The 26,709-nt window shown below is 43.3% G+C and overlaps 1 protein-coding gene across 1 annotated transcript; it reads right to left on the bottom strand.

Annotated features, from left to right (window-relative positions):
- Nucleotides 1-389: 389 nt before the first annotated feature.
- DGKE (diacylglycerol kinase epsilon) lies at nucleotides 390-26,695 on the bottom strand. Its single transcript, XM_045889205.3, has 12 exons — nucleotides 26,553-26,695; nucleotides 25,662-26,138; nucleotides 17,629-17,788; nucleotides 15,549-15,668; nucleotides 13,625-13,768; nucleotides 13,188-13,345; nucleotides 12,571-12,622; nucleotides 10,552-10,665; nucleotides 9,222-9,293; nucleotides 6,819-6,946; nucleotides 6,476-6,587; nucleotides 390-5,873 (listed from the first exon to the last, which is right to left on the bottom strand). Exons 2-12 carry the CDS (start codon nucleotides 26,114-26,116, stop codon nucleotides 5,670-5,672), a joined length of 1,719 nt encoding a protein of 572 aa, XP_045745161.1. The 5' UTR covers nucleotides 26,117-26,138; nucleotides 26,553-26,695; the 3' UTR covers nucleotides 390-5,669.
- Between the last annotated feature and the right edge of the window lie 14 nt (nucleotides 26,696-26,709).

The raw sequence follows: 26,709 nt of genomic DNA on the forward strand, positions 1-26,709 counted from the left end.
ATTTATTTCACAGAGAGAGGCACAGCGAGAGAGGGAACACAAGCAGGGAGAGGGAGAGGGAGAAGCAGGCTCCCTGCCGAGCAGGGAGCCCAACGCGGGGCTCGATCCCAGAACTCTGGGGTCATGACCTGAGCCGAAGGCAGACGCTCAATGACTGAGCCACCCAGGAGCCCTGAATTTTTATTTCAAAAAATTTGTAAAAATGGACTTTTGGGTAAAGACAAGAATGAATGTGCATTCAAGTTTGTACACTCTGCCCCAGGCTACCAAAACCATGTGGTAGGAATCTTCTATTCTGCTTTCCGTAGACCAAGGACCATCATCTGTGAAACTAACTCAAAGCTGTTATTTTATCTCACTGTTGTGTCAAAAAACAACACAGGTTCATACTTTTTGGAGTGCTGCACTTTAAATTTTATTAAAAAACAAACGTTTCCAACATATCAAATGCTTTAATTCACATTTCTCTGTCTGTAGGCATCGACCACAATACAGAGCAAACACAACAAAGCAAGTAACGCAGGGTACTTAAGCAGTAGGTACGTGGCACTGTGGCCAGGGCTGGGGAGAAAGTGCAAAGGCCAGTTGGCGTGCGTGGCTGGAGCCATCCCAAGTGCTGACACTGGGGGCTCAGAGAGCCAGTTCAGCCAGCTCACCTGCGAGTGATCGAGGCCAAGGATCCAGGCTGCTCTAAACGTGTAGAAAACAGAATTACGAGTCACAGTGCCCATTCCGGCAGGAATGTTCTCACACGTGGCAGAGTCTGTGCACGTGACGGATGCCCTGTCGCCTGGACAGTGTGAGGGGAACAAGGGCAGCAACCTAACTTCCCAGCTCTCCTTTCCACCTTCCCACATCGGTCACCAAAAAGCACCACACAGTGGAAATTTCCTACGGTTGATCCTGCGCAGGGCGTCCTGCGTGGACACTTCCCTTTCGTGGTGAGGCAGCCCAGGAAGTGAGCTGCAGAGAGGGGGTGTCTAGCATCAGCAATGCACTCGTATCTACGGCTTCTGACGTTTCTGCAGGTGACTAGGTTCAATCATTTAAGTTTTGTGAACTTCTGTATGAGAGAGGGACATTTTTGGATTCGTCCTCCAGATCCTTGGCATGTCCCTTTTGGATCCCTGCAAGCCTCATGCATGACTACAGGCAGGGCTGTGGGGGTAAACGCGTGTGTATATTTACAGAACTGACATTAACTAAATACTCAGACCATTTCTACACTAAAATTAGAAACAGGAGAAACAGAGGTTAAGCCAGTGCTTTACTATTCAACAAAATGCCTTTAAAACTTGAGAAATAGCCCAACAGTCACATTCCAAGCAGTAACCGAGACCACCGAAGTATTTTTCACCAAAACACATGAGGTTTCTGAATATGTACAAATCAGCAGAAAATGAACCAGCTGACAAAAGTCATTAGAATAGTGGCTTCCAAACCCTTAAAAAAAACAGTGGAATCCTTTTTTTTTTATTCCTTCAAAAAGAGGAAGAATTTTATCTACCGAAATCTTATCTGAAGCAGCGTCCAGCAGGGGCCTGCACTGAGTGAAGTGAGAAAGCAGGAGCCCCTGGGGGGTCCATTCCACTGGCCCCCAGCACTGCTTGTTCTCTGAGACTCCATGGATCACAGTTCAAAACCTGTTTCCACGGAAGGATCTGAGGCTACCAATTTTTATGTAATTGAGTCTAGACGGATACATGAATTTGGAGAGGACAGGAACAAACTGTTCATAGAATTCCTCTAGAAGAATGATTTGGGGGGGGAAGAACTCCAGTGGAGTGAAGGAAAAACAACTTGAAGAACACCCAATTCAATTTTTCTACCAGGTATCCATCCAGCAAAAGCCCTGGGTGAACGCGAGGTACGGACCAGTCGCTTGAAAAATGTCAGTGTGCATCACGAGCACCCGAGATGCCTGTGAATAAAACCGGAGAGGTCTCTGTCCCATCTCCGGAGACACTGATTCCTCAAGTCAGGGGCTGGGCTTCGGCATCAGAGGCTGTCAGCGCCCAGGGGTTTCTGAGGCTGCAGGCAACGTGCAGATCACACTTTGAGAAACAGGAGACAGGCCTTAAAGGGAAAATTTGAGAAAGGCAGGGGCATATTTTAAAAGCAAAACCAAAACCACTGCCTCTGTCTTGTCGCTGAGAACATACCTTCATTCAGACTGGGACAGAGTAACAACACTCTTTTTTCTTTTTAAATTCCTAGATAATTTTTAAAATAAATCTACTTATATTCCATCGTCCCAAATTAGGTAGAATTAAAAAAACCTCCGAATATAAAGTGCTGGTACTTGCTTCAATATTATCATTTCAAGGAAAAACCACGCAAAACTATCACCTATTCTATTGACCTTTTTGGCCGAACAAGTAAAGATTATATATTCGGATCCACATGAATCTGTAAATTAATAAACCTTTAAAGTATTCTAGTTAGTGCAAATTTAAAATTCCATAATATACAGTAAATACAATTTTGCTTTATATTACAAATGCAAACTATTTTTCTTTTGACATGCTGGTAGTATGTCAAAGGACTTTACAATTTCTGAGTCACAGAATATTTTACAACTCTAAGTAGGCAAACATATTTCAAAAAGCAAATACTACATGTTTTGACACACCCTACAAAAATAAAAATAAGTAATTCTGACTACCTAAAATTTTTATAAACATTAGCTACATTAAGGGTTCACAGCTAATTGTTGCAGAAAACCTAAAACTCATTTAAGATCATGTAATCTATCAGACAACCTGTATTTTAAAACACAAGTCAGTTTGATTTCTACTGAACATAACCAAGCACTGAAATTATCACCATCTACTTATGGGATCCATACGAGCTGCCAGGTACTTTGTGTTTAAGCCACTAAGCTGAAGGAGTTGGGAATGCACCAGGACAGCAGAGGATGAGAGAAATCTAAAGACAGACATGGAGATATGCTTTATTTCATATATTCCTTCCTGAGAATGTAGAATTTGTTATTGTGTTTAAGTCAGGACAATTTAAAATGGAACAGGAAAATATTATGGCAAATTATTTTTGCAAAGCACAGAATCCCTGGTGATGTCGACGTCTGCTACTCTAATGTGTAACTTGCCAACAGGAGCCTTGTAAACTGATCTCATTTAAAACAAGACCTATGCCTACCCATTTATTTGAAATGCTGGGTACATGTGCCTAAAAAGTAAATGGACTTTGCTAAAATGGTATTTTGTTACGGTATTCAGAAATAACTTTCCCAAATGAAAATGAAGTCTGAATGACTGAATAAAGCAAGAGAAAAACCTTCATGAACAGTCAGTAGGTGAAAAAACCTCACTGGATTATGAAAATTGAAAAAACAATTTGTTTAAATACACGAGGGTGTTATATATAGATCTGTTCTAAATCCAATGTAACATTATGGTTAGAGTATGGTTTTAACCAAAAAAATAGTTATTTTGATTATTTTAATTCTGATATCCCAAACTATCTACTTTGATTCTACAATTAGTACTACGGAATTATATTATAGATAAATTACAGTCTAAAGCAAAGTGAATTTAACAGTATATTTATAAAATGTGACATCTGTAACAATGCTGACCATGAGTTAAGGAATAAAATTCATTATACTCAAAACATGATCAGTCTGTAAAAGAAAAATCTGTAAAACTCTCCCATCAACCTTGACGAAGCTGTATGAAAAAGGTGAAAAGAGATTTGCTCACAAAATCTTTCAATACTAGAATTTAGCATCTCCTTTTGAGATCTGGAAGAGGTTAATTTAAGCAGAAAAAAAGTATTTTATATATATATAATGCACTGGCTACTGTATCACAATTAAGTTTTTCCTTCAAGACATGGCCTCAGCCTCAGTTTATGGCAATTCATGGATGACAGATCCATAACAGATCCTTAAAGGAAGCTAATGGTGTTTTGGGGGATACATTCTAGTCTTTCAGAGATTAACGTCATGAAAGACCACCAAGCCCACAGAATGGGCCATTTGTTAGGAAAACACCAGGCTGGAGGCCCAATGGGTCTGCCTCACGGGCCTGAGGGCGCAGGCTGGTTCACACCAGAAGAGCGCCCTCTAATGGGGAACCATGAGACTAGCCCTTCAATAAGTTCTTGGCAAATGAGGGTCAGATAAAAGAATGAAACTTCCAGTTACGCAAAAGTTGTTTGCCAGGGCTTTCATTCCCCTCTTTTTAAAAAATATTAGGTAATATTTCTGAAGAATGAGAATATCTGGATAACATATATGTCAGGAGAATTAAATTATGGGTGTTAATTAGTCAACAGGCTATATTTCTGATTGTGACTAGCTGAATTTATGTGATAAATTTTTTTTTTAAACATTTTATTTATTTATTTGACGGAGAGAGACACAATGAGAGAGGGAAACACAAGCAGGGGGAGCGGGAGAGGGAGAAGCAAGCTTCCCGCTGAGCAGGGAGCCCGATGCTGGGCTTGATCCCAGAACCCTGGGGATCATGACCTGAGCTGAAGGCAGACACTTAACGACTAAGCCACCCAGGCACCCCTGAATTTATGTGATAAATTTAACTTATTAAATAAAGCCATATATTGTAAACACTAAACACAAGTATACCACAATGAAGAAAATAAATAAAAAAAATCTCTCTCATTATAAAATAAATATGATATAAACATTTTAACACAGGATTCTGTCCGCTTTCCCAAGAGGATTTCTGTTAAGTACTCTGGATATAAAAGACTACTATACTTCAAAATACTACAAGACCACTGAACTTTTAGAAGTTACCAATCATTACTGAACTTTTTTTGAGCAATTACTATGACTAATAAATTTTCTGTAGTACTTTTTTGAATTGTGGATGCTGTCTTTTACTCAGAAGAAACTGGTAAACTGTCCAGTTCAGAAACCCTAACTTTCAATCCAAAGTGCTCTGAATGTTAATCTTTACCAATTCACCTAGGTAGTTGTCTCCTGGCTACACAGGGTCATAAATGAGATGCTGAATTCCAGCTCAATGTGGTCATTAACGGGGTTAAGCAAGCAACATTTGGGGGTCTGAAAATGCTCTCAAGATAAAAATTATAACAGAAAATTTAAGTATTGTCTTTCTTTAACACTTCTCCTTGTAGGTTTCCTAGAAATAGATCCTTATGGATCCACTCGGTGCTGGGCTGCAGGAAGTCTTCGGAGACAAGCTGCAGGAGGAGGGCCCGCATTATCCGTGCTGGTTTGACACGAATCATCTCCTTACAAAAAAGCAGGTTCATTTTTAAAATGTTATGGTGTCACCACGTTAAGAATTAAGATGGCAACGATTTTTCCACCTACATCTTGCTGGACGTGTAGTGTGTCCATCACGTGTGTATTCGGGAATAAGGAATGAGGGCGCATGGCTCAGAGCGAGTCCTACTCTCAAACAAAAAGCCCCGAGAAATCTCACCTTTGAGTAATTAACGTTCTGTGACTTTTTAAAGTTAGTTCAATACGACTGGGGTGTTTTGCTGAAAAAGGAACAGGTGTCTGTAAATAACTGGAAATTTGGCTGTTTCTGGAATGCTATTTACATAAACGTATCCCCATTACACTACTGGTGAAATTAAGACTAAATAGTTGATAGGGAATTTCTAACTTTTGGATGACCATGTATCTACGTGTGTGTGAGGATTCTCCTCTAAACTTGCATTTCCTCATCCGTCAACTCGGTTTCCTTTAAGTCCTCTTGATCTGAAGTACTGGAGATGTCCTCATCCGTCTGTTCTCCAGAGAAATACAACATCAGTGCGTGTGTCTTGTGAGTTATGGTGACAGTGCAGGGCCCCTGGGCCCACGGCTCCCCATCCACCTGCATTGGCATCATGGAGCACTTCAAAATCAGCTGGTATTAGGGAACAAATAATGAGAGGAAAGTCAGTCCCCTGAAGTTCAGAAAGGTCTTCCTTAGTACTATCATCCACAGTCCCTTAACCCCTCTTAGGGACAAGTCTTTGCACTTCGTTCTCAGAGAACTAATCTGAACACACCTTTACTCATCAACTGTTTAAGGGATCCTTTCCCACGGAAAGCTCTGCTTCTCCCATACGTCCTGTCCCCTCCCCATCACGCCCAAGCCTTGGCGGACGCTGAGCAGCAGTGAGACTGTAAGCACTGTGCTAGGGAAGCTGTAGTGGGCAGGTCTTTTTCTAGGGAGCAGTGGCTTAGAAACGGACGCCTTCGGAAGGGGCGCCTGGGTGGCTCAGTCGGTTAAGCGTCTGCCTTCGGCTCAGGTCATGATCCCAGGGTCCTGGGATCGAGCCCCGCATCGGGCTCCCTGCTCGGCGGGAAGCCTGCTTCTCCCTCTCCCACTCCCCCTGCTTGTGTTCCCTCTCTCGCTGTGTCTCTCTCTGTCAAATAAATAAAATCTTAAAAAAAAAAAAAACAGAAACGGACTCGGACAAGTAGTCTCCGCGCCTATGAAGCACAGAGCAACATGCCACCTACCCGCACGGTGTGTGCCTGTCCTATTCGAAAGGGGTTTGCCAGTTTCACTTGGATCTGAGCACAGTGGAAAGAGCCGTACACGCCGACGACCTCCAGCACACCGTCATCATGCCTGCGGGTGGGCAGAGGAAACACGGACTACGTGAGGCAATGGCGGAGAATCAGCCCCGTGAGGACAACTGCGTTTTCACGGAGGTGGACAACCAACTGGTTAAATATTCCTATTAATGAGGTAGGCAAACCAGAAAAACCTTTAGAGAAAATACGAAGAGCCTACAGAGAGCACGGGACGAGCTGCTTTAAAGCAAACACGGCACCCCACAGCGGCCACCCGTGCACCCACCTGGCGAGAGGGTACGTCTCGTCTCCCATCCCTTCCCACAGTCTGCAGCCGCCGCCCCAGTAGCCGATGTTCAGAACTATGATGCCTTCCAGGTTGGGCAGTTCGACTCGCTCGCCGTCCAGCTCTAGCTTTAAAGAAATCCGAGCGGTTCGTTACCACGGGGCACAGCCGCTCAGGATTCACGGCCATTTCCATCCGCGCGGGTAAGAGACTACGGCCTACCCAGCGCCCCCCCAACGACTCTGCCTTCCTCTTCAGTGCTTACTGGGTTAATTACAGCATTCTTTCTTACCAAGGTAAAATGGCACAGTTTTTGTTAGGTCTCAGTATCCTTTTCCAGCCTTATCTAACGTGCTGTCCCGGAAGCACCCGACACTCTTCCAGAACTACCCCTTCCTTGGTTTCTGGCAGCCGGACTCTCCTTCCCTGGGAACTCGTCCTCAGCACTACCGAGAGCCCCAGCCCTGCCTCACACTAGCTCCTCCTGGGCTCCTCGCCCTCCTCAGGCTGCAGACTCCGGAGGAAAAGCTCAGCCAGTGCCATGTCATTAACTGCCGTAACTGCCACCTCAGTGCTGACAGCTCCAGCCTGCTGGTCCGGGAGAGGACCCGGGCCAGACCCGTGTGACCCACTGACCACAGGCCCTGAAGCTCCTACGCGCGGCACTGAGCTAACGTGGAGCATCTTCTCTGCGGCCCCTACCACCGACTTCCCAGGGAAGAGCACCCCCGGCCCCAGGTGCCTACACCAGGAAGCTGGGGGTCATCTTTGCCTTCTTCGCCTTTACCCTCCACTTCCAAGAACCTACCGTTTCCATCACTCCGAGTCCAGAACACCCTCAGCTCTCCCCTAATGTGTTCCTACGGGCTCTGTCTGCCCTCATCTCTCTCAGAGCGGTGCGACGGGCGCTTACAAAATGCAAACATGCCATCCCCTGATGACAGCCCTTCAGGGCTTGACTCATGCTTGGGATGAAATCCAAGTTCTTTAAAAGGCCAACATGGCCCTTCTGAGATTTGGCCTCAGCTCTCGCCACTTTCCCTCCCGCAAGCCGTCCTCCAGCTTGAACTCACGCAAATACACCATGTTCTCTCTTACTTCTGGATGTCTGCACGTGCTCTTCTTAGCTGAGAACAATTTTCTTCTTTGGGGATGGGGCAGCAAAGCAAGGTTTACTGAGCGATAGTAAAGCTTATTGAATGACAGAGTAAAAAGCTCTCAGAGAGGGGACCCAAGAGGGTTGCCCAGCCTTGAACAATTTTCACCTCCTTTTGCACTTCTTCCAGAGAGACTGGTTTCAGTCACTTTCCCTAGACAGTCGCTCTTATTCTCATCAGACCGAATACCTTCCTTCTCATGTCACCCCTCATACTGCCATGTGGCTTAGATGTCTTCCTTCACTCTACACCGTACACTCAGGGAGAGCCAGGGATGTACCACGGTACCCCCAGTCCCTAGGACAGTGCCTGGCCTTTGGTAGGTGGCTTCACAAATACTATTTGTATAAATAAAATATCAGACACACACAAAAATAAAGCGTTACCATGTCTGCTTCACTCTACCGATGCTATCAGAGTCCAGGACAAAGGAAATATGATAAAGCGGAAGGGAACTGTTTTTATGGCAAACCTTGCCATTCGTCCCGTGCCTCAGCTGCAGAGTCTGTGAGCTCAGTGTCAGCCTGATGGCCTCTTCCCGCCCTGGCCTACGTATCATCAGGCTCCTCTCGTCCCCTGCTCCTTGTTCTCTTTTTTCCCAAGCTATCTGCCTGACTCTTCCCCTTTGACTTACTTTACTAGTTCTAGGTTTCTCTGTATTAATGTCTTTGTCAGTGTGGTCACCCATTAGATTCTTTCTGGAAGCAAGCAAGGAATATATACAAGACTTTGCCATATCGGATACTGTAGCAATAAGCCCTCGTTAATATCCTACTTTTACTGCTCATACATCTTTACTCTGCTTTAGTATATAAGACAGACACCTCAGCCATAGTATAAATTACACCGTGCGTTTACACTTCCCCTAGAGTCCCCGACGAGTCAGGCGCTGCGTGAGACTGCTTCGCCTGCGCCATCAAGTACAAATGGAAGCTCTTCAGCATCAGTTCAACTGACTGGAGGTGGATAAACCTGGGTTCGAATCCTGGTTCTATGTGTATTTGGGGACTGTGTGAATTTGGGCAAATTACTTAATTCCACAGTTTTCTCCTCTGCATAATGGGAATATAATGGTACCTGCCTCATACGGTTGTGGTGACCATTTAGGGGAATAATGTGTACAAAGCACTTAATAAAGTGCCTGGCACACAATAAATACTCCATGTATGTTAGCAAAATATGTTAACAGAAAATTCAGCATTTTTGTTAAAAAAGTTTATAATCACCTAAAACTTTAAAAGCTTACCTCAACTTTTTTATTCAAATCTTTACATTCTTGCACTAGACAGTCTTTGGTTCCATAGAATAAGTAAACAGCCTGTGAGAAATGGATAGAAAAGGGGATATTAAAGCAACCTAACAAACTCTGTAAGCAAGACAAAGACACTGTAGCAAAGTTTCCTGACACGACCGCTGAGCCATGTTTCCTTAGAGTGGGCCCGATTCTCATGGGAAGAATGGGCACCGTTACTTTTGAGCTGAATTAGCCCATTTTTCACAGGGAATGTAAAATAGGTGTAGTTCGTGCCTAAATGGTGTTTTCTCCCAGTTTATCCAAAAAGCTGCATTTTATAAAGAAATACTATATTAAAATTAGAAAATTCTATCTTTTCCTAATACTTCAGATTACTTACTGAAAGGAATACAGATCAATCTAGTGAACATTTTATAATCACTTTTGAATATAGAAAGGTTGATAAAAGCACTGAGATGTGAATTACTAATCATACAAACAGCAACACTTACTGCCTTAGTAACTATATGAATAAGAGGAGACTCTGTTAATTTGAAATATCTGTGAAACAAAACCAGGAGGAAAACTTTTTGCATTTAATTTTCACATCCTGTTGCTCAATCACCAAAAGTCATTAAAAAAAAAAAAAATTCCAGGGGCGTCTGGGTGGTTCAGATGGTTAAGCGTCTGCCTTCGGCTCAGGTCATGATCTCCAGGTCCTGCAATCGAGCTGCATGTTCGGCTCCCAGCTCAGTGGGAAGCCTGCTTCTCCCTCCTCCCTCTGATTCTCCTCCTGCTTGTGCTCTGTCTCTCTCTCAAATGAATAAATAAAATCTTTGAAAAAAAAAATTCCAAAATCAAACTTCCACCAAAGGAAATCACTTGTACTAGAAATCAGAGTGATGATCATAGTTAAAAGCTGTGGTTAACAAATTGCTCCTTCTCTTACTTCATCTGCATTTTGCAGTTTTTTGAAGCTAAAGGAATCTCTTTTTCTACTATGATTTCACCAAAACTTTCTCCTGCCTAAAATTTCTTTCCAGTTTTAGTTGCCATTTAAATAAGATAAGCGATCATGTATCTTTCCATCTAGTTGCTACCTAAACAAAATGTGCTGTAAAACGTTCTCTGAATTATAAAAAGTGTGTCAGAATTATAAAATACTTTGATAAAATACATTTAAGGATCTAATTTGACAGTCTTACACAAAAACAGAACAGGTAAATGTTTCCATAAGTAAGTTCTAGCTGAATCTACTTGAAAGGATGCTAGATAGAATTAAACTATTGATTTTTACTGTACCTTCGGTGATAAGCAGGCAATGTTATTTTATCCAACACACCTTATTAAGAATTCTGCTAGAAAACAGAGATGGCGCCTTCTCACGGTGAGCATGAAAATGGAGAGCCATGAGAGCATCAGGTCCAATGGAAAAATAGTTGTTCATTGTGAATTCCTGTGGGAGGGGGTAAGAGGAAGTGACAGATTATGCTTAGTCTAAGCCTGTGACATATGTTAAATATGTAAATCTTCGTCTTTATGTTCTTTGTGAAAATTTTATACTTTCTGCATTTACTTTTCACTTAGAGCTGATACTATCCAGTGAAGTTTCTAGAACTAAAGCTTCAGTTCAAAGGCCGATAACAATCCATATGAATTTCCCTTTGCTGTTCTGGTTAATAAGCTACGCGCATCAGATCTTACCGTCCAGCCCGGCTCTACTTTGCATCCAGGCTCTCCCCGCCTGTGTTCCCATCACATGTGCTTTTTACTGTCATGGCAACTTGCAGGGTCCCCACTTCATCTATTTCCCACCCCGCATGGACCCGTCTCCATCTCCAGCTCTGTCTTGCTCCTGAGCACTAAGCCTGCATCTCCAACTCCTGTCCAATGTGCCACAGCCTCGAGGTTAAGGGGCCCCAAATCTAACTCCTTTTCCTCTTACTCAAACTTGAAACTCTTTTTCGTATCTTGGTTAATGTCATTTCCATACATCCAGCCGTAACAACCAGAAATGCGGTATACCGATGTTTATAGCAGCAATGTCCACAATAGCCAAACTGTGGAAAGAGCCAAGATGTCCATCGACAGATGAATGGATAAAGAAGATGTGGTATATATATACAATGGAATATTATGCAGCCATCAAAAGGAATGAGATCTTGCCATTTGCAACGACGTGGATGGAACTGGAGGGTATTATGTTGAGTGAAATAAGTCAAACAGAGAAAGACATGTATCATATGATCTCACTGATATGAGGAATTCTTAATCGCAGGAAACAAACTGAGTGTTGTTGGAGTGGGGGGTGGGGTGGGAGGGATGGGGGGACTGGGTGATAGACACTGGGGAGTGTATGTGCTCTGGTAAGCGCTGTGAATTGTGCAAGACTGTTGAATCTCAGATCTGTACCTCTGAAACAAATAATGCAATATATGTTAAGAAAAAAAAAAAAAGAAGAAGAAGAAGAAGGTAGCGGGAGGGGAAGAATGAAGCGGGGGAAATCGGAGGGGTAGACGAACCATGAGAGACGATGGACTCTGAAAAACAAACAGGGTTCTAGAGGGGAGGGGGGTGGGAGGATGGGTTAGCCTGGTGGTGGGTATTTAGGAGGGCACATTCTGCATGGAGCACTGGGTGTTGTGCACAAACAATGAATCATGGAACACTTCATCTAAAACTAATGTTGTAATGTAAGGGGATTAACATAAGAATAAAAAAATTAAAAAAAAAAAAAAGAAAAAAAAAAATTGACATTTATACATACATGTGAAAAAAAAAAAAAAAAAAAAAAAAAAAAGAAATGCGGTATAATGAGTATCTTCTCTCCTCCCCTAGTACCGATCAGCTGCCAGGTCTCCCTTAATTCCGTCTCTAGAATGTCTTCCGATTTCCTGCTGAGAGGCCCCTTGTTCTGCCCTCGTGCAAGTTTCCAGGCTATTTTCGCTCCATCCCCAGAGTATCTGCTAGAAAATACAGAGCTGCTCTCTCCGCAGTAGTTGCTACCCAGCATTTGCATCCTCCAGGATCTACTTCCTCTGCCTGGAGAGTCTTCTGTTCCTTTTCCTGTTGCTCTAAATTGTGTTTACCTTGTAAGGACCGCCTCACAAGTCACTTCCCCTGAAATCTCTCCTGCCTGATCTGCTGGGGAGGCACTGAGTGCCCTTGCTGTTTTTTCCCCCATGGCCCTCTTTTGAGTCCGACGTGGGGGCTGAGCATGTGGGTTTCTCTTCTGCTCCGCGAGCGGCCCCCGGCGGCAGTGAGCACCACGGCTCTGCACCCCAGCACCGTGCCACGTCCATACAGGGGCCACTGCCTCACGGCTGCGGAAACCGTTGCAGCGGAGGCCCCAGACACATACCTTGGGCTTTCTTAAGTTGTAGTACCCTTTACTTGTTACTTGAACCTTCCACCTAAAAAACAGAAATTAAAAAAAAAAAGGTAGTTATTACCAAATTAACCGCCAGTTAACTATAATTATTACCAGTCAACTCTGGATGCCTGGAAATGATGAAAACAGCATTTGAAGAAATGAGCACATCAAAGCAACGACACAAATTACGAGGTAAGTCCTCAGCCTCACGTGACTCCAGTCCTTCTATGACAACACAATAGGCAGCAACAAAAGAAATGCCCAGCACCTGTGGATGAGTGCAGCTAACACAGTCTTATGTTTCAATTACACTGGAGCTACGTAAGTCTGCATTCTTTTTTTTTTTTAATTTTTTAAATTTATTTTTGAGAGAGAATTACAGAGAGGGAGAATGAGAGGGGTGAGGGTCAGAGGGAGAAGCAGACTCCCCGCCGAGCAGGGAGCCCGATGCGGGACTCGATCCCGGGACTCCAGGATCATGACCTGAGCCGAGGGCAGTCACTTAACCAACTGAGCCACCCAGGCGCCCCGTAAGTCTTCATTCTTAAACCAAACGATATCCCCGAAGCTCCAGAAGTCCACCTTTTGGGGGAAGCACAGCTCACCTGTCCAGTTTAATCGCATCCGCCTCCATCACGTTTCTCAAGACCTGCGCGACCGGGACCTCCCCGGCGTACCCCGTGCCCCAGCCCAAGGTGTTGGACAGATCGTTGCCTGTTCCCAGAGGCAAGACCGCGACCTGGGGAATGTACTTTTCTTGTCCCTAGAAAACGGGAGGTACAGGTTAGATTTTTCTCTTCAGACCACTTGTAGGCTCATAGTATTTGGTAAAAACTCACAGACCGAAGCAAGAAAGACACAACGTAACAACTGTCTGTTGTTTTGCTGAAGGTTATAGAACTGCTTAGTCACGAAATTCAAAATTGCCAACGTCTTCTAACATTCCTCGGCATCATACAAAACAGAACCCGAAGAGCGCCTCGCGGTCTCGGAGCGGCTGAGCTACTGCTGTGAAAGGCACATAGGTCTTGCAGACGGATACCTTAATCTTCATTTCATCCACCGCATCCAGGACCCAGCCCACAGTGCCGTCCCCTCCACAGACAAGCACTCGGGCTGAGCGATAGGGAAGAAGAGTACAAAGCTGCAGGGCTTTGATGGGGGGAGTTTTAGTTACATCAAAAACCTAGAAATGAAAGAAAAGGAAAAATTATTTTTATCCAACACCATCCTCCATTTGTGAGGATGCTGTCCCTCCAGATGAGTACGGATATGGTTGAAGAACAGTCCTGGCTACGATGTGTCTAACAATATGCCAGATTCTTGATGTTCCTTGCGGCACATCCCGACACTGACCCTACTTAACGATGAGTGAGCCTCATTCTGTTGACCAGGAAGCTGAGGCGCAGGAAAGTTGAATAACTTGCCCGTGATTCCCCAATAATTACGTGCTGACATATAGATTCAATCCTATGGTGTGTCCATGATACAACACTGCCTCCTTCCTGTTCACAAGAAACCAGAATGTGCTAAGTTTATCTTTAACCAGTACTTCATACTTTATCCTGGATTCTTCACATCCATTACTAGTGCACGTCAGAGCACGTTTCTGGAAAAGTTTTGCTATATGCATAAAATGACAGAAAGATGCAAGGATCCTTGATATCTGTAATTTTGTAAATGATCTAAGAAAATATTTCAAAAACCAAAAATGCCTGTTTATAAAAGTATTCAGTGTGGCATTATTTACAGTTGTATAATCTTAGAGACAAACTCAACCTCCAACAGCAGGAGACTGGATGAACATGATACATCCATTCAATTAATTATCTTCATCATTACATGTCTAATTATGAAGACTATATCACACCATGGACAAATATTAAGTAATTAAAACAATACAAATTTTAAATCTAAATTATTGTTACTATAATGTTAATAGGGAGATGCACAGACAATTCATGGAAAGAACATGGACAAATGAAAACAACAGATGTATTCATGTGGGGAAACTGCAGGTGATTTTCTTTTGTTTTTATCATTTTTATAGTTTCCTTAAGTTGTACAATGTTGAAGGGGAAAAATACAAATTGGAAGGAAAAAAATTACTGCATTTCTGATCGTTGCATGGGTTATTAATGTTTTTCAAAGTACAAGCTACTACCATGTAAACTCAATGGTGTGATCCTTTAATTCTTATTTTTTAAATTGAGGTATAATGCGCATGTAACAAAATGCTCACTTAAAGTGAATTAAATGATTTTTAGTACGTTTATCGAGTTGTGCAACCACCACCACCATCCAGGTTAGAACATTATCATTGCTCTGAGAAGAACCCTCAGGGTCTGGGTGCAGTCACTCCCCATCTATAGCCCTGGCCTTGGGCGGCCGCTCGTCTCCTATCTCTGTGCACCTGCCTTTTCCGGACAAGCCCTGTAAGTGGAGCCATTCTCTCTGGGCCCTTGCACCTGGCCTCCTTCACTCAGCATGTTTTTGAGGCTCACCCTTGGTAACATGTACGCATGAGTACTTCGTCCCTGCTTCTCATGGAGTTACATTCCCTTGGGTGGGAACAAATTTGGTTTTATCAATTTGCCGGCTGATGGACAGCTGGGTTGTCTCCACTTTTTGGCTATTATGGATATCGCTGCTATGAACGTTTGCGGGACACATGCTTCCATTTCCCTTGGGTCGGTTGCTAGAAATGGGATTGGTAGGTGGTATGGTGAATTTATGTTCAACTTTTCAAGAAACTGCTGCACTGTTTTCTAAAGTGGCTACACCATTTTACATCCCCACCATGAAAGCACCTCTTTCTCCATGTATTTGAATGGCTTGATACTTTTAAAATTCTTTCTATAATTGAGTGATGACTGTTTTAAAGCATTAACCACCATTACAACGATGGAAAATGAAAAGCTAAACATGACAAGATTAACACAGAAGGAAATTTTCTCTTTAGTTACCTGGACTGGGTTTAGGAGAATCCGAAATTCTCCCAGCAGCCCTTCTCCCATGTTCGTCCCACTCCGAGAGTTGGCCAGGATTATTAACGGGGTCCACTGCTTTCCCAGCTTAGAGCCTAGCTAAAAAAATTAATGCCAGTGGAAAGGGTTTAATACCTCAAAGATGGCGAGCAATAAAATGTTCATTTCTCAGTAACAATAGTGCTGTAAATTTGCTGGGAGAAGAACTATCTCAGTACAATGAATACAATATATAAATCAAAGAATTCTAGGAATGGAAAGTGAACTCAGATGAATAATTTAACTCGCACTTACTGTACTAATTCTCTTCTCCGTTATTCTAGATAAGTCACCTGGTGATGCCTGGATACTCATGGAGGAAGGAACTAACAAGGCAGCCCATTCCACTACTAACTCAAATTGTTAGCAAGTTTTGACTTAAACAGAGTTAAAAATCTGTCTTTCAATAACTTTCATCGTTCTAATTTTGCTTCCTAAAGCTACAAGAAATAATTTTATTTGTTCTTCCACTGAACTTGTGCTCAAACACCTGAAGCATTAGATCTTTTATCAGTCTTGTCTCCTAGGTGATCCATTTTAGATTCTTTCAACTGTTCACAGAATGGACACAGATTTTCTCTGCTCTTACCTTGACTGTCCTTCTCTGGATGTATTCTAATGTATTTTAGTTTGCAAGTTGTTTTTTTTTTTTAAATTAAAAAAAAAAATTAAAAACCAGGTACTCAGAATTAGATTCAAGAATCCAGATTTGCACAAAGGCCAAAGTCAAATGAAATTCATGTTCCTCTAACCTTTCCATTTCTTTCTTCTCCCCTTCTCCTTGTGGATGTAAACATGAATGGGGATGTTCCACAGTCTTACATAGCGATTCTCATCCCTCAGGATCTCAGACTGAATTTAGATACATTAGGGGATTGTATGTTTAAAAAATATGTATCATAATATTAAAATTTTTTTTAAGATTTTTATTTATTTTAGAGAGAGAATGAGCATGCGTGAGCTGGGGCAGGGCAGAGGGAGAGGGACAAGCAGACTCCATGCTGAGTGAGGAGCCTGGGCTCGATCTCAGGACCCTGAGATCACGACCTAAGCCAAAATCAAGACTCAGACACTCAACTGACTGAGTCACCCAGATGCCCCAATGTTTTTAAATTTTAAAATGCCTTTTCCTTTGGCAGGAATACCGATAAAGATGACATTTAAGATATAAAATCGTAACTGGAAAAGACACATAATTTAATTTTGAAATAAAATAGTTTAATTGGGGCACCTGGGTGGTTCAGTCGGTTAAGCGCCTGCCTTCAGCTCAGGTCATGATCCCAGGGTCCCTGTTCAGCGGGGAGTCTCCTTCGTCCTCTCCCTTTGCCTCTGCCCCTCCACTTGCTCGTGTGTTCTCTCAAATAAATAAAATCTTTAGAAAAAATAGTTCCATTATTTTGGCATATTCAAGTAGGAAATAAATGCAAATTTTTATAGTTATCCCTTAAGAACTACATACAGACTGAGAGAGATATTTCTATCAGTTTCCATACACATACATACTGCAAAGCGTCACTGACAGCTTTAATGTTCAAATTATTTGTAAGGAACACCTAATGTGTAAAGTAAACTTATCTCTAGGCAGCCTACATAAAGTTCTAAGTAGAAAAATTCTGTTAGAACAATGTGTGAGGAAAATCCATGTTTTCTTTTCATGGATAGTAATAATGAATTTCAAAGCTGAGGACCTTAAAGGAATAGAGATTCCTGGGACCTGTCCTAGGCCCACTAAATCAAACCTGGTGAGGGAGGCGCACTCAGGAATCTGCATTCTCAAAAAGCTCCCCAAGTGACTCAGATGCAGGCAGTGACTGAGAAACCAGTAAGAGAACATTTCCAATTTCCCTTTAGACATGAAAGGACTCTAGAGCCAAACTCTGAGGCACCTCCCTGAACATGGGGCAGGGCTCTCTGGCCCGCTATAAGGATTCTTCCCTCTGCACTCTGTACCTGTTGCACACTCGGGATTTCAGCGGCTTTATGAAAATCAATTACATAAGGAAAAATGAACTCTGATTACCACTGCATAATCCGTTTTTTTGTCTTTACGCATCTGATTAATAGAAGTCAAATAACTTGGGGGGATGATGAGGTTTCTGAATTCTCCAAAATCACATTTTTCATTCTTCAAGCTATTTTTCATGCACTCATCGTGTACTGTTTTCTGACACCAAATGCACCTGAGGGAAGGAAGAAACAAAGACAATAACTAATTTTAAACCATAATTTTAATGATGTGTAAACCGATCATTCTGTCAAAAAAATTAATAGTAATCTCATCACTATTAGACATAAAATCAAGCAAATAAAAGATTTATAACTCTCTACATAGTGAAAATGGGCAATCAAGTTTGAACATACTTGGCAGTGTAATCTAATAGTGGTTTTTAAAGTGTGGTCTGGGGCCCCCCAAAATCCTTTCAGGACGACTCTGAGGTCAAAATCACTTTAATAATAAGGGGCGCCTCGATGGCTGAGTCAGTTAAATGTCCCTTCTTTTTTTTTTTTTAAGATTTTATTTATTTGTCAGAGAGAGAGAGAGCGCGAGAGTGCGTGCACAAGCAGGGGGAGCGATAGAGGCAGAGGGAGAAGCAGATTCCCGACTCTCTGCTGAGCAGGGAACCCAATGGGGAGCTTGATCCCAGGACCCTGAGATCATGACCTGAGCCAAAGGCAGATGCTTAACTGACTGAGCCACCCAAGTGTCCCAAGGTGTCCGACTCTTGATCTTAGCTCAGGTCTTGACCTCGGGGTCATGAGTTCAAGTCCCACATTGGGCTCTGCGCTGGACGTGGAGCCTACTAAAAAAAAAAAATCCCTTTAATAATAATACCAAGCTGTTATTCTATCTTCCTTCTCTCAAGAGTGTACAGACCCAATGCAGAAGCAGACAGGAGAATCTAAGTGGCCTCTAAACCAAAAAGTGTACCAAAAAAGTAAAAACAGTGTCGCTCTTCTCACTGAATTTTCATTAAAATATTTTGTTACATTACTTAAAAAATGAATATTTAAATAGTTTCTCAGTTTTAATGTGTAACATGGTAAATGCCAGTAGACATAATCTACATGAACAAAAGTGGGTCTAGAACAGTGGTTCTGAATCTTAATTAAATGCCCCCTGGCCTGGGCTTTGGAGTGTTCCTCAGTCTAGTTTGTCCAGTTTGAAAACCTCTTAACTTATGACCATCTGTGAACACTAGTAAATATAGCACAATAGTCAATTTCTTGTTGGCAGTTAACACAAAACTAGTCTATACATTTGCATGTGAAATACAGACAAAAGACATTTACATTCAGATTTGCCTCTCAGAATGGGTGTGAGGAACAAGCAGAGAATAGCGCTGGAAAAGGTCCTAGGTTTCCATTATTAATCTGCTAAGAATTTAATCCACTTACAGACAAGGCAGAGCTGACCGTACAAAAGCAGGCCCACAGAAAATAATGGTTATAATTAAATGAATTAAAAAAAAAAAAAAAGAGGATAAAAGTCTTTCGCCCAAGGTCAAGCCTTTGGGACTTCTATTTTAAGGTTGTTTTTTTCCGATGGATGTTCAGATTTGCCAAGTGATTACTGCTATTTACTCAGGAGTCCTATTTACTGCTGAAAGAAGTGTTATCTGCAGGATCTGTTAGAAAGAAAACTGTAAAACAACTTGCATATGTTTTGTTAGTACTCACTTTCAAACTAAGCCTGAGAAACCACAAGAGATTGCTTACTGCAGCCCAAGTCCACCAACCCCACCTACTGTGTGTGCCAGTCACTTTCAAATAGGGTACTGTTACTGAGAATAACCTGAAAGGGTCCCCCTGAATTATTTCACATTGCTGTCCTCTGGGAAGAAAAGTGGGACTGAGGGATGAGAAGAATGCTCCCCTTTTACTCTATATTCTTCCGTATTGCTGTACTGCTTGAGTTTCTAAAAACTAGAATATATTCATGAACTCCCTTTATAAACTTTTAAAATTATATTTTAAATAATATCAGTGTATCAGAAAGACAGAAAATAAAAATCATCCAGAGACAGTTCCTCTTAACTTTTTGATGTACTTCTCAGTTTTACTGTGCATATATGCTTGTTTTTCAGGACGGATATGATGTGTGTATATATATATCCGGACAGTACTTTTCTTTCCATGTTCTCATGAATGTTGTTCTATGCCATTAAGTTTTTTATTTTTTAAAAGATTTTATTTATTTATTTTGACAGAGAGAGAGAGAGAGAGACAGCAACAGAGGGAACACAAGCAGGGGGTGTGGGAGAGGGAGAAGCAAGCTTCCCGCAGAGCAGGGAGCCCGATGCGGGGCTCGATCCCAGGACCCTGGGATCATGACCCGAGTGGAAGGCAGACGCTTAACGACTGGGCCACCCAGGCGCCCATCTTGTACTAGCTTTTAATAATTTCATGCACTTTTTATTGATGTAGGATATCAACCTCTTTTCTGTCACGTTTACTGCAAACTTGTTTCATGTACATCAGTTTATTTTTTGATAGATCTCTATTTCCCTTTGTGATTTATTTAAATGCTTTTATGCTCTGAAGTCCTTTACCATTTCCAAACTAGACACTCGCTTATCTCCCTGGCTCCCCATCCCCTCAATTCAGTTTTCATATCTCTGTCTTTAATTCAGTGCTGCTTCTGGGGCTACAGGTTCCACTGAGAATCTCGAAAGTATCCGGATTTCTTGGAATCTTAGCCATCTGTGAACTAAGCGCCCCTGCTTTAATCCATCTGGTGTTTATTTTGGTAGATAGTGTGATATGAAGATCTTGCTTTTCCCCCCAAGGAGTACCTGTCCTAGCACAATTCATAAAATAATCTTTTCTATCCCTACTGATTTGGGACACCTTTATCATTTACGACATTCTCATCAATTTCACAGAAGATTCTTGTACCTAAAACGATGCCTATTATCAGCCTTTGCTCTGTAAAGGTAGAACCAAAGGCTTGCTAGCTATGCAACATTCTACTTTTCCTTACAAATACCATATTCAAAAGTGGGACTGGTCTCTTTATGTATTTTGGAATTAGTGTTTAAATTGATCTAGACTTCAAACCTGATGGGAAAATAAGACATTACTAATAATGTCTTGATATTTTAGTTTCAGCAATCATGTCATTGACTAATTGCTTATTTACTTTGAAAATTTTAACATACACAGAAGTCAAAAGTATAGCAAAATGACCGTAAGCCAACCCTTTACTCTGATTCTTAATATTTTTTTCCCACAGTTGCTTCATCTCTTTCATGAACTCATACATTCCTGAATCATTTGAAAGTATTACAGACATTATGAGATTTTACCTTTCACTATTTCAACAAGTATTTCCAAAATACATGGATAGTCTTTTTAAAATGTTTCGCATTAGAATTTTTTTCTTACAGTAAACATAGATAAGCCCACCACCTACATTTCAGCATTAATATCTTACTGTAATTACTTTGTTACATTTCTATCCATCCATTAATCCACCTAATTTTTGGTGCATTTCAAGTAAAGTGTAGATCAGGACACCTCCTAAATGCCTCACCAAGCAGGCATATCATTACCTAGAGTTCATCATTTATTTATAGGTTTTTTCTTTTGATGTAAAATTTACATGTGATGAAATGTACAAATTAGTACATTTGCTGAGTTTTGACAAATGAACATTTTCATGTAACTAAAACCTTTATCAAGACATAGAACGTCACCCTATGTGCCATTCTTGTGCTAGAGTATGACTGCTTTATTTTTATTTTTATTATTATTTTTTAAGATTTTATTTATTTATTTGAGAGAGAGAATGAGATAGAAAGAGCAGGAGTGGGGGAGGGTCAGAGGGAGAAGCAGACTCCCTGATGAGCAGGGAGCCCGACGTGGGACTTGATCCCGGGACTCCAGGATCATGACCTGAGCCGAAGGCAGTCGCTTAACCAACTGAGCCACCCAGGCGCCCCTGCTTTATTTTTTTTAAAAAGAAGCTTTACAGGGGCGCCTGGGTGGCTCAGCTGGTTAAGCTTCTGCCTTCGGCTCAGGTTCTGATCCCGGGGTCCTGGGATCGAGCCCCGTGTCAGCTCCCTGCTCAGCGGGGAGTCTGCTTCTCCCTCTCCTCCCTGTTTGTGCTCTCTCTCACTATCTCTGTCACTCTCTCTGTCTCTCTCAAATAAATAAATAAAATCTTAAAAAAAAATTAAAAAAGAAAAAAAGAAGCTTTACAAGGGGAAAAAAGAAACTGTTGGCAACAGTGCTTAATATTTTCCGTAAAGCTACCTGTTGATGATGGCTCTCTTCTTTAGTTTGCTGGAAGAGGCGGCAGAACTACCCGTCACGTTGAGATGTTCGTGTATGATATTCCCATGACAACAGGGGTTGGCCAATTATGAATGCGTCTGCCACCTGATTTTGTGAATAAAGTTTTACTGAAGCACAGCTATCCCCTTTCACTTATGTACTGTCTAGGGCTGGTTTTGTACTATGATGGACAGTGGGTTAAGTGTCCGCAAAGCCTAAAATACTTAGTGTTGGCTCTTTATAGAAAGTTTGCCTACCTCTGCTCTAGAAGATGATCTGGTATCTTTCACCGTTTCAGATAATGAGTGAAATAAATAAATACATACCACGAGACCATAGAAATATCAAAGCTGAGGGGTGCCTGGGTGGCTCAGTCATTAAGGGTCTGCCTTTGGCTCAGGTTGTGATCCCAGGGTCCTGGGATCGAGCCCCACATAGGGCTCCCTGCTCCGTGGGAAGCCTGCTTCTCCCTCTCCCACTCCCTCTGCTTGTGTCCCCTCTCTCGCTGTGTCTCTCTCTGTCAAATAAATAAATAAAATCTTTAAAAAAAAAAAAAAAGATCAAAGCCGAGACTAAAGTGGCCAATGTAATTACCTACTCAAAGTCAGAAGCTTTGTTTCATTAATCAGTGTGTGTATGTGTGTGTGTGTGTGTGTGGTGGGGAGGGATAGGATGTAATGAAGAAAAGGTCTTATCAATAAAAAGGCACCTTAAGTTTTCTTAACAAGAGATGGAATACTATGAGGAAGAAAGGTTTATTTAAAAAATGTAACAAATACTCTTAACAAAATTCCCTATTTTAGTCAGAAGAGAGGTGGGAAGAAGAAAAGACCAGGAAAGGGGCCTAAGATACTAGGTGCAGAAACACATTCTAGTGATTGGGGGTAGATGAGGGAATACACACAGAAGAGAAAAAATTTATAGGGAAAGTAGAATCTGGCACAGTGCCTGGCACAAAATAGATGCTCGCGATGTGAAAATTAAATAATGACTGAATGAGTATAAATTAAAGGGTCTGTGTCACTTATTCTGCAGAGCTGAAGTGGGCTGCAGGCTTTAAAATTAGTTATTACCTGAGTCTTTATAGTTCCCTTAAGTCTCGTACTTAGATTGTGATACAGACATGGAAGGAGCCCTTGCCAGGGCTGGATAAAATCCAGAGGGACAGTGTGGCTTGTGTTCAAAGGTTCTGAATAGATATTTCTTTTGTTTATTTTTCAGAAATATCTAATTCCTACTGAAGGTCATAGCAGACAGTAATCCTGCGTAACATTATTGGCTAAAATAAATCAGAACACTGTGGAACATTCAGGACACTGTGCTCTTTTCTCCTGGGAATAGTAAACACTTCCTAAATTATACAGAGATAATTTCTACCATGGTTGAGGGGTTCTAGCATGCTGGGAAAAGACTGCTCAGTAACTGGTAAGAACAAGCTCGTGAGGAAAAAATCATCACGTTCACTGTGCACAAAGGGAAGGATACTCATTAAGGACAGAGGCTGATGTTGTAAAAGGTACATAAATATAGCAGTGGTCCTACAACTTTAGAATTACCTGCAGGGCCTGCTAGAGCAAAGATTGCTGGTCTCCAGGCCAAATTTCTGATTCAGTGGGTCTGGGGTGAAAGTAGGGTTGCCAGGAAAATAGAAGACGCTTGGTTAAATTTCAATTTCAGATAAACCGTTTTTTTGGTATAAGTCTACCCCAAATATTGCAAATGTTTTATTTTGTTTGCTAAATCTGGCAACACCAGAAGGTGCATTTCTAACAAGTTTCCAAATGATGCTAATGCTGCTGGTCCGGGAAACCTACTTTGAGAACCACTAAAATATAGGATGTTATGTCATCATCGAGAAGGAAAGATTGGTACCTGGGGGTGAGTAGAAGATCAGGTAAGGGTTCCTGGAGGAAAGGGCATGAGATGAGTCTCTAAGGATGCCTAGAAACTAGCCAGGGGAGGAAAGCCTTGAGAAAGAAAGAGAAGGGCAGAACAAAAAAGCCTGATATTTGAAGTAAGGCACAGCCAGCTCGGGATTGCTGGTGCATCAAGTTTAATGCAGATGGTAGAAGGTAACCCTGGAAGAGCAAGCGGGGTCCAGAGGGTACCATGGTAAGCACTGGAAGTTTACACTGAAAGACCATCAGGGTAAGTGATGGGAGCATCTGAAAGGGTTTACTAGGATTATTCGTTAAGGAGTATGGGAAGCACAGTTGAGATATTTATGGAAGCCATTTTTATCTAATTCTGCACAGACACAAAGAAGGGAAGGGAATAAGATGCAAGTCATGTCATCTTTCCAACTAATCCTAGGTTTTGAAAACTAAAGCTTACCTATAGAGAGAATTATGAAATTTACTTAAAGATGCTGGTAACCTAGCTCTCCCAGATGCCAAAAGAACAATATCTAAATTTGAAAGATACCAAATAAAAATCAATGGTTATAAAACCCAGTAGTTGTTTAAAATACGTTTTTGAAAATCTTTCTGAAGTCTAAAGCTGACGTGTAAAATTGTTAAAAATAAGATTTAAAAATAGGTGTTGACCTAACAGTGCTCATGCTAAGTTAAAAAAAAAAGGGGGGGATTTTCAAGTAAAATAAAAAATAAAGACAAAAATTAAAAAGTAACTTGACGGGGCGCCTGGGTGGCTCAGTTGGTTGGGCGACTGCCTTCGGCTCAGGTCATGATCCTGGAGTCCCAGGATCGAGTCCCGCATCGGGCTCCCTGCTCGGCGGGGAGTCTGCTTCTCCCTCGGACCCTCCCCCCTCTCATGTGCTCTCTTTCTCATTCTCTCTGTCTCAAATAAATAAATAAAATCTTAAAAAAAAAAAAAGTAACTTGACATCCAGTGTCAGCTTTCGAATCTAGCTCCTAAACACTTTTAGGGCCCTTTCCACTTGTCAGAAATTAAACTCATGACAATGAAAATGTCCAGACCTAACGCTGAGCCAAGGCTAGGAGTGCCTAATCCTAATCTGGGGGTTAGAAATCCCAGGTCTATTTTACTAGAAATCCAGAGGTCTATTTTACCACCGAGTAAAGTTCTTTCAACTGTAAAATGAGAGCAGATGATCTGTGGAAGCAGCCTTCCTTCTTACCAACCTCTAACAAAGGCAAAGAGTGTCTTCCCTATTTTCAGACAGTATTTAAGAACATTAACGTGTTGTCCCGTGTGTGTATTCAGAAGCCGCTAAAATATTCTTGGCTTAACCAAAGACTCTTGTCTGAGATGCTACATGTCCTGGAAGGCCATTTGGCAGAAGTAGTGTCCCTCTAAGGGCTATCTTTCAGGACAGCACCGGTATCTAGATTTGAAAAAGATGCTTCCGACGCTGCCATGGAATGACACTCGTTTTCACTCATTTCCCCATTCATAATACCCCAAGAAGAAGGATCAGTTTGGTGAGTCTAGGGAAAAGCTAATTTGTCCATACTTGGATTCTCCCTGCTTAAAATGGAGATAATCAATAGGAACAAAAGCTAAAATACAACACACCGTGGCTATGAAGTCTGCATAGAGACCTCTGGATCCAAGTTAAGTGCCAAGTTTCATTACCCGAAAGGGCAGGCTGGCTGAGGAGTGGGGGCTGGGGATGTATCATCTGGGCAAATGACTACTGCAAAGCTGCCCTGCCTGTCCAATTCCGGGGACGTTTATGAGCTTGTTTCCTCGAAGTGGGCAGTTTAGGCCATTTGCCGAGATCAAGGTAGGCCTCTCCGCCCACTGCGTGAAATCCTGACGCCGACGCCGCATTCTGGGGCACGAAGTCCTTACCGGTAATCGCAGAGCTTGGGCTGGCTGCCGCACTGCTGCTTGCAGACCACACAGGAGCTGCACAGGGGCACGTTGCCCCGGATCCAGTGGTGGGGCATGGCGTCCAGGGCCCTGCCGTCACTCTTGAGCATGATCTCCTTGCACGGGAAGCGCTTGTCGGCCTTCTTGAGGCAGCCCTCGTCCACGCGCAGCCCGCAGCAGTCGCAGAAGGCGCCCAGCAGAATGTGCTGCGCGCACACGCAGCAGTAGGTGGGCTGGCTGAACAGGTCCGTGTCGCGCCAACCGTGCTTGCTCTTGCGGAAGATGTCCCTGCGGTGCAGCTGGCGGCGCGACCGCTGGAGGCTGCACCAGAAGGTGATGAACACGGGCAGCAGCACCGAGCACAGCGTCCAGAGGACCAGGTGCCCGTCGGCAAAGAGGCCCTCGTAGGGCGCCGGCCGCTTCTCCCCTTCCATCTTGTCCAAGGCCGATTTCTAACTGAGAGACAAACAGGCGGCGTCCACCCGGGGCTCGCGGTCCCCGCCCGCCCCCCGCCTTTCAGGGGACCCCGAGGGCGCCGTCCGCCCAGGGGGCCCCGCCGTCTCCAAGGAGGCGCACGCGCCGCGTCTTCCCGGCGGCCCGACCCGGCAGCCTCCCCGCGTCGGGCACCGGAGAAACGGACAGGCTGCCCTCGGCGGCGAGGCGGCCGCGGTGCTGGGCGCCCGGAGCTCTGGGCGCCGTGGCGCACGTGGGCCGCGCGGCGCCGGCAGCATCCGTGACCGTTAGCTCGGGGCCCGCACTCCGCTCCCGGGCGCAGCCACTCGGGCCGAGCGCGGCCTCCCGCAGGCCCCCACCCGCTCACCCCTCTCCCGAGGCCTCGCGACCGGCCCCCGCCCACCCCTCGGGCCCTACCTCGCGGGGGCGGGGGCGCGGCCCCGGGACCCAGGGCTGGGGCGGCCCTCGCGCCGCCGCCCGCACGAGCCCGCCTCCGCAGCCCGCCCAGGCGCGGACGCCGCCGAAGGGCCCCGCGAGCCGTACGCACGCCGAGCCGGGCGGCGCGGCCGCGGGC

The sequence above is a fragment of the Mirounga angustirostris genome, unplaced genomic scaffold, assembly GCF_029215605.1.
Source record: "Mirounga angustirostris isolate CCGP_5_RB_7025 unplaced genomic scaffold, mMirAng1.0.hap1 SCAF_17, whole genome shotgun sequence".
NCBI classification, from domain to species: domain Eukaryota; kingdom Metazoa; phylum Chordata; class Mammalia; order Carnivora; family Phocidae; genus Mirounga; species Mirounga angustirostris.

Coding starts and splice junctions, on each gene's coding strand:
- DGKE (XM_045889205.3), bottom strand. CDS start 26,116: ATGGAAGGGGAGAAGCGGCCGGCGCCCTACGAGGGCCTCTTTGCCGAC. Junction 13,346..13,624: donor TGGATGAAATGAAGATTAAG/GTATCCGTCTGC, acceptor CCCGTTTTCTAG/GGACAAGAAAAGTACATTCC. Junction 9,294..10,551: donor CTAGCAGAATTCTTAATAAG/GTGTGTTGGATA, acceptor CATTTCTCACAG/GCTGTTTACTTATTCTATGG.